Source organism: Neltuma alba, unplaced genomic scaffold (assembly GCF_004799145.2).
Source record: "Neltuma alba isolate B1F8T4 unplaced genomic scaffold, ASM479914v2 tig00003740_pilon, whole genome shotgun sequence".
Taxonomy (NCBI): Eukaryota; Viridiplantae; Streptophyta; class Magnoliopsida; order Fabales; family Fabaceae; genus Neltuma; species Neltuma alba.
In genome coordinates, this window is record NW_021633412.1 from 7,565 (window position 1) to 16,222 (window position 8,658).

An 8,658-nucleotide genomic window follows, 5' to 3' on the forward strand; every position below is an offset into this window, starting at 1 on the left:
CTTACCAGCCTTGCTCGTCAAAAAAAAAAAAAAAAGTCTTACCAGCCTTGACTTTTCCCCTCAGATCTGTTGGATCGCTAATTTCACACGTAAGACTGAATAAGATTCATTAGAAATTGCTAGCAATATTTCTTTTAACATAATACAATTAAATGCATACACGTATTGTGGGATTAGATTCTTTCACTAGACTTAATTTCATTTCATTGATGAACTCAACCATACCACTATAATCCTTAATAAAAGTTACTTGTGAGATATTTTTATATACTACTCTGGTCCTAAATATAAGACCTATTCCGTAGTGTAATTTACACTGCAGAATAGGTTATATATTTAGGACAGGAGGAGTATAAAGAAATATATTAAATTGACAAAATTTGTCAATTTTACCCTCATTAAAATTTTCTCCCTTTCTACATTCCAAATAAGAATAAGATTGAAAAAGAAGTATTAAATATATTATAAGTGATTTGCGTTTAGGACTAAAGTGGTATTTGGTATCTAGGACATATGTTCATGAGCGCCTCATATTTCATTGGGCTTAGGAAGGGAAAGTGGCCTAAAAGAGAATCGAGGCTGGCCCACACACAAAATCAGAGAAAGGAGGGCAATGGGTTGGTGGGATTTTGGGGGGAACCGTGAATGTGATTGAGTTGCTCATCTTGTTTTTACTGTATTTCTTAGCTTTTCTAGGTAATTAAAAATGATTTACTAATGGCTCTTGATAAGCCATTGATCAGGGCATTATTTAGAAGGAATTTTTGTTCCTAAATATCAGTCATTAACCAACTTACTAATTGCTGCCCTCTGATTTTATCCTCGTTAATAATTATGGCTTAGCGTTAAAAAACTCATTGAACTCCGTGTTTATCTATCTGCATTATTTAAGTTGGGGATAAATTTGGAAAAATTATCAATTAGCAACAGATTTAATGCTTTAACTGTCATTTCTTAGTATGGGGGTGTTTAGATGAAAACCAAACCATAGTTTCAGAAAATTTTTTACAGTTTACAATATAAATATATGAAGGAATTTATCTCATTTTACGAAAAAAGTGTTTCTGAGAAGAACTTTTGAGGTTGCCAAACACCCTCATATAAAAATTAGTTGAGAATGCCTTATAACAAGTACTAGGGAACGTCAACTTACGATGAAACGCTCCGTATTGGCAATAAATGGCAGTACAAGTACTCATTCTTTTTTTTGACCGGAGGCAGTATAAGTACTCAGACGAGGGAATCCGTACTCCTCTGACGAGTGACCTCACTGCTTTGTGTCAGCCTGTGGGCCAGTAGCTCCTAATGATTTTTCTTTGGGCCCACTATGATTCTGGCCCATTTCAATCATCATCCTCATCCCCTTCACAATTCTTTTTTTTTCTACAAAAAAAAAAAACAGACTGCCTGTTCTGTACCACGTATTCAGTGTACGAGAACGTGCAACAACCTTAATGGGTTACTGCATCAGAACTATAATCAAACTCCTTTATTATAATAGTCATCAAATCGGGATGTACTGTGCTATATTTTTTAATTTTAGGATCTGTTTGGATATCATCCCAAATCATAGCTTGGGGATTCAAACCATGGTTTGAAAAAAAATACCAAACATCAGGAAAAAAACCAAAATCATAGTTTTAGCTCAGAAATAATGGTTTCTACGAAAGCCAAAATTATCTACTCCGAGGGGAAAAAAAAGGTTGAGTGACATGATGGGAATAAGAACAGAAGAAAAGAAGCGATTTGAGATTATTACTAAAAGATTTTTAACTATGTCATTTTAGGTGATTATTAGTCTAAGAAGATATTTTAATTTTTAATTTTTATTATTATAATTGCACTTAATTTTTAATATTTATTAGGTTTAATGTGTAAAGATACTTATTAACTCATACCTAACGTGCCTTAATCATCATATATTTTTCTTAACTACAAATCTACCTGAGCAAGTTCAAAATAAGTATAAAAACGACAAAACTGTTGTTAGAATGTTTTATCATTAATTTCTAGTAATTAATGTTTTATCATATATGAGTGGATTTAACATATTCGCATTTAAATACTTTCTTATAAGAAAAAAATTGAAAGAAAAGGTCATACATGTGGATTAAATAAATTACTAAAATTTTTCTCATGAAATGAAATTTAAAAAATGATTTTTTTTCCCCCTGGGGGCTAGACTGGGTCATATCGAATAGGGAGGGAATGTGGAAAGAAAAGAACATTTGGAGCACAGTGATATGTATGCGCGAAGGTCCAAATTCAAAACAACCGCTCGCCAAATTCAGATTAAGGTTCATATATTTCAACAAACAAGATGTGAATTTTTAAATCATCATGACCAAGATGTGGCAACTGTAATTAGTCAATAATTTTACTCGTTTAATTTTTTATTATATATTATTATATTGCTATTCTTGACCCTAATAATCACATCAATTAATTATATTAAATATTCTTACCAATCTTTCCTTGTCTGTAATGCCATGTACAATCAAGAATGTTCTCCAATTTTCCTCGTAATCACATACTCCTAACACATTTTATCAAAATTAAGCTAAATCTTAAACCTTATTAACACTATATTAAAATTTAATAACTTACGAATTTTATTCTTATTTAAAATATATATTTTTAAGATAATAACAGTTTACAGAACAAATCAAGAATAAAATTATACTTATATTCATATAATATATTTAATGAGGTGAATTATATTAGATTTTTTTTGAAAAGGTCTCTCTTTCGTAGCTATAAATATTGAATAGAACAAGAGGACTAAGCTTTGTTGAAATTGGAAGACATCTTGTTTATTTATCTGCTGATTCATCTTCTCTTAGAAAGTTAATAATTAATTTTGCCAGTTGCCACAGCAATAGGAAAGAGAGACCTTTTTTTTTTCCCAACCAAGATTGTGAAAATTAGGTTGCATAATCAAAAGTAATATTATTTTCTTGGCAACAGTGCAATTGAAATTATTACTATTTAGGGATTTATATGAGAGAAAAAATATTTTCAATAGCATCTACGATAAACTTATTGTATAAAAAATATTCCAACACACATAAAACATAATAATAATAGTTCTAGCCAATACACTTAATTAGTAAAGATATTTTAGGAAAAATAATATATTTATTACAAATAACTAACTTAACTTATTTTTTAATTTATTTAAATTAGTTAATTAATTCTTATATTTAGAATAGAGTTAATATTTTGTTAGTGTACTAATTAAAAGTGTGAGAGAAGAAGAAGGAGGTAAAGGCCTAATATCAGTTAAGATAATCAATTTATGTTATGAAAGTTTTGTAAGTCTGATCTCTCACCTCTATTTCGCTCCTCCATCTTATCTATCACAATACCTATTAATCTCCTCTCTCTCTCTCTCTCTCTCTATATATATATATATATATATATAAAACTGCTTCATTCTTTGAGCTCTATGCAGTTCTTAATGGTCTCCTTCAAAACTTTGCATGGATAACAACATATCTGTATATATATGCAGGTAAAGAAAATGAAGATTTGTATGTTTTGGCCATTTCTAGATGTGCTTGATGATTATGAAGCGTTTATAGATATAAGTGTGTGTGTGTGTTTTTGTTTCTCTCCTAGAATCAACTTATTGTATCGATGTACAGTAAGTTTGGTTTCGGGTAAGAAACTACACTCACACGAAACCATGGTTTTGATGAAAGCTTGTATTTCTAACGTGAAACCAAATACGTAAATGCACATTTTATTTACTATTGCGGGTACTAAATATAAAATTTACTTTGTAGTACAATTTACACATTACAAAATAAATTCTATGTTACCTCCGCTCATATTTATAATACATTATTTATAGAATACAAACAGGATTTTATAATTAAGACCGGAGATAGTATATAGGATCGAAAGTATTATCTCTAGTTTTAATTATAAGATCTCATTTATAATTTACAAACGATGTCTTATAATTCAGACCGGAGGTAATAGTATATATAATTTGATAACGAGGGTATATATGCAAAGAGTTGATATATATGGAGTGACATGTTGCAGGTTTGAAGGAAGAATGAGAGTTGTGATTTGTGAAGAAGGTAATTAAGTTTGATCAGTTACGGCTACGGTTACTTGATTGAGAAGTTGTATCTGACACACACACACACATATTTTCATGGTGGGCTCAGGGAAGGCATCAAGATGGTCGAACTCAGCTCTATGCATTACATTACTCCTCTTCATCTTCTTCCTCCAAGTTACTCTTCTCTCAGGTAATGTACTTCTCTCATTCTATTCTAAATATAAGAGCTCCATAATTAATTTATAAAAATTAGTAAATATGTTAGGTTAGTTATTTATAATGAATGTTTTTTAATTTTCCTAAAATAACTTCTTCATTATATGTGTTGGGAACTCCCTTAACTGATGAAAATTTTCCTTAACATATGTAATCAATGAAATTATTTGGGAAAATAATTATGAATTCGCAAGATTAGGTAAATAATTTTTGAGTTAAGATGTAAATTTGCTTTGAGAGTTTCCAATCAAGAGTGCTGGGCATCTAGAAGTCTTTTTGGGAGCTAATTTGCCCCAAAAAGTTAAAATCATAATAATATTACCCCTTCCCATTAAAAATGTTAATGGTTAATGTCAGTTTTTTCACAGTAAAAGACAATTAACTACAATTTTAAACTTGGACAAATTTGCTATAAAAAAAAGCCTTTCAGATACCCAAAACTCATAAGTAAAAACTTTTGGAATAAATTTGCACCTTAATCCATAATTTTTCTATGGGGTGTAATAGACTAATTAATGATGTAAAATTATCTAAATAAATGAAAAAAAAATACTAAGGCATTCAGTATTCGGTTTTTAAAGTTGGGGAAGATTGGTTTTTAATTTTATTATGGTTGAAATTTGGAAAACAAATTATATACAATTTCATTTAATCATACAATAATGAGTAATATGTAACAAAAATAGGTCAGTTATTAGCTAAACCTGAGCCTCGGAGACAGGCAGAAAGAGATTAATTCTACCCAATCTCTATTGGTAATGTGCACCTTACTATTTTGCAGACATAAGCATCTGGAAAGCGAACCTGAGGCCTGTGCTGTCCCCCTCGCAATGGGATATTAGTAGTCATTCCATCACATGCGACAGATCTCACAGCGACTTCGACATATGCTTTGCGAACTGCCCAATGATTTTGAACCTGGCCCAATCAATCCTCTTCACTTTGGGCCCCCAGAATTGGGCCCAGCCTCACTTCCCCGTTATAATCCGTCCTTACCCTCGCAAGCACGACAAGGGAGCCATGTCCCTAATCAAGCCATCACGCTCACCTCCATCCCCACCGAAATCCCGATGCACCGTCACACACAGAAGCGCAGCCCTCGTATTCAGTGGGGGCGCTACACAGGGAATTTCTTCCATGAATTCAATGAGAGCTTCATCCCGCTCCTTATCACCGTCCATTCCCTCTACCCTGATTATGATGTAATGCTTGTGATCAGTTGAGGTGCCACGTGGTGGTTTCATAAGTACGCCGAGTTACTCTCTAGTTTTAGTGTTTTACCCAACACCCGATGATCAACACGAACACCTCAACCACCACACACTGCTTTCCATCCGCGACAATTGGGTTGCGGAAGCACGGGCCCATCACCATCGACCCGACACAATTACCCGACCGGAAAACCCTAGTCGACTTCCGTGGCCGGTTGAAGAATATACACATGGGATCCGGAGATAGAACTCCAGCGGGTCACATGGAAAGCTCTATCTCTGCTCTGAAACCTAAGCCGAGTCTAATGTTGGTGGCTAGGAGAGGAAATGTGAGCCGTGTGATGTTGAACCAAGATGAGATCATTAAGGTGGCTAAGGAAGTGGGGTTCAAAGTGAGCTTGTTGGAAGCTTCGGGAGATAACAAATCAATGGCGGATGATTACAAGCAAGTTCACACGAGTCATGCGTTGTTAGGGGTTCATGGGGCCGGGTTGACTCATTTATTGTTTATGAGGGCAGGATCAGTTCAGTTATGACGCAGGTGGTGGGTGCCTACTGGATTAGGAACAGAGTGGGCTTCTAGAACATACTATGGGGAGAAGACAAGCAGGGTTTTGGGGTTGGAGTATATGGAATACAAGGCGGAGGCAAATGAAAGCAGCTTATCAGATAAATATGGGAGTGAGAGCTTAGTGGTGAAGAACCAAGAAGGCTTTCATGGGGGAAAATGGAGTAAGAGAGATATATTTTGAAAGAATAGTGTGTGAAGTTAGACGGGAGCAGATTCAGGAAGTACTTGACTAAGGCACATGAAATGATGAAAAGGCCAGAGCTTTCATGGACAGATATGGCTAAGCAAACTTAGAACAAGTCCCTTTAATTAATTAATTAATTAATCAAGTTTACTTAAAATTAGGATGTGCCCATTAATCTAGCCAACTGCGAGCAGAATGGAGAGTTGTTGTAATTGAAACTCTTTTTTTTTTTTTTGGGCAAAATTCTGGCAGGCACCTTTCAGTGTTGAATTTTGTTTTCGAATAGCCAGCTCACGTGTTGCCTGTGATTGTAATTGAAAGTTGGGACCCATATTATAATTTTTATAATTAAAGTATAAATACTACAGCTGTTTTTAAATATAAAAGTAAGTTTAACATTTAATTTATCATAAATTAATATCCTAATTCACTTTATTTTTTATATTTATTTATTTTTTTAAAAATAATCCTCATAATAGTTGTATACGTTAAATAATTCATTAAAAAGTAATTCTACCTAATACACATTATTAGTAAGAGTACTTTAAAAAAGATAATATCTCTTTAATATAAATAATTAATTTAATTTTTTAAATTTATTTTAATTAATCAGCTAGTTTTATATTAATTACAAAAATAATACTACCTCAGCTCCTAAATATAAGAGCTAATTGACTAATTTGAGTAGATTAAGGAAATAAGTTAAGTTAGTTATTTATAATAAATACTCTTTTCTAAAATATCCTTACTAATCAAGTGTATTGGCTAGAACTGTTATTATTAGAAAGATTATTTTGGAAAAAATATATAAATATGCGAGTAAAATAAATTGGGATTTTATATTTAGGATCAAAATTAAAAACAAACAAGATTTTCATATGATTTGATTTTCTAACAATTCATTTTTGGCTAATATGGGTGTTGCAATGCTTATTTTATTTTGACTCCAAGTGCATTTATGTGATTTCATCTTGGAAAAATGACACAAAAATGATACTTCAATTTGGAAATACTAAAATAGTCACTTGAATTTGTAAAATTTCAATTTAGGTACAAGTAACTAATTTGGGATTTTTAAATTTAGTGAAATAACCATATTGCCCTTTATTTTATTTATTCTTTTTTAAAAAACCAAAAGCCCCACTGGTCGACAATCGGTATTATTGAAATTGTAAAAATACTACTTTTTGAATTTTCTAAAAAACTTGTTAATTGCTATATTAAACTTGTTAATAGCAATACAAAATTTGTTAACCGTTTTAGTGAAGTTGTAAATTTTTTTTTTTAAAAAAGAGTAGTTGCTAAAGTTGTAAAAATGCCATTCTTTTGAATTTTTAAGAAAATCTGTTGTTAAATACTATACCGAAGTTATTAATAGAGTTACGCAACTTGTTAACGTCATTACTGATGTTGTAAAAATGATACTTTTTGAATTTTCTGAAAAACCTGTAGTTAACTGCTATACTGAACTTGTTAATAGCGTTACAAAAGTTGTTAACCGTTTTACTAAAGTTGTAAAAAATTTTAAAAAAAATTGTTGCCGGCAGCCTCTGATGACTAGCCAGCCAATGGGGGCTTTTAGTTTTTTTAAAAAAATAAATAAAATAAAAGATAATATGATTATTTCAGCCATTAGCCCTATTTCCATTTTGATAATTTCAAAACCTGCCCCACGCCAGTTCTAGTCTTCAGATTCATTTAGGTTCTTCTGCACAGTTAGATAATCAGGCTACTACTGTTCTTTTTTTTTTTTTTTTCTTTTTTAACTCTCTCAAGTCTATCTCTTTCATTTCTCATTTTCATCTTCCTCCTTAGTTTTATTTCTGTCTCTTTTCATTTTTCTTGCTTTCTTCTTCTACCATTTCCTCTTTTCCCTTCTCACACTTTTCTTCCTGCTTCCTTCCTCTATTTCATCATCACTTTTAGCCAACTCTGTTAGAGTTACACCCACCCCCACTCTGACTCGGTCTCTGAGCCTCACCCAACCTTTTGGTTTCTCACTATATCTTTTCTGTCCGCCTCCTCATCTTCATCTTATTTGTTTCCCACTTTTGTTCTGCCGTTAGCTTCCTCGTCTTCTCTCCATTTGATTTAGCTTGGACTTTCCAACCAAGACACACACACACACCCACACACCAGACGACCAAGACGAGCAGATACAGGAGGAGCTGGAGCAAGACGTGATTTGTTATTTGTTTTTCTACACCCATCTCTTTCTACAAGTTTAGTCGTCTGGTTCTGGCAGATCCGCTCCGGGGTTCGTTCCAAGAATGGATTTTCTTTGATCCCAAGACCTAATATGAAAACCGGTTCTTTAAAAAAAACCGTCGTGGAGTCCGGCCAGTAACAACTACTTGACCTGAAAACCCTTCTGGTTGAAGAATATATACATCGGATCTGG

At 32.7% G+C, this 8,658-nt stretch overlaps 1 protein-coding gene across 1 annotated transcript; it reads left to right on the plus strand.

Annotated features, from left to right (window-relative positions):
- Positions 1-5,582: 5,582 nt before the first annotated feature.
- On the plus strand, positions 5,583-6,254 carry LOC114742402 (alpha-1,3-arabinosyltransferase XAT3-like). Its single transcript, XM_028930670.1, has 2 exons — positions 5,583-5,971; positions 6,044-6,254. Exons 1-2 carry the CDS (start codon positions 5,583-5,585, stop codon positions 6,252-6,254), a joined length of 600 nt encoding a protein of 199 aa, XP_028786503.1.
- The last annotated feature ends 2,404 nt before the right edge of the window (positions 6,255-8,658 follow it).

What these genes read in the sequence shown, in the direction of transcription:
- LOC114742402 (XM_028930670.1), top strand. Translation starts at nt 5,583, where the DNA reads ATGATCAACACGAACACCTCAACCACCACACACTGCTTTCCATCCGCG. An exon ending in GTTCACACGAGTCATGCGTT is followed by an intron (nt 5,972 to 6,043) that starts GTTAGGGGTTCA and finishes GTTATGACGCAG; the next exon opens with GTGGTGGGTGCCTACTGGAT.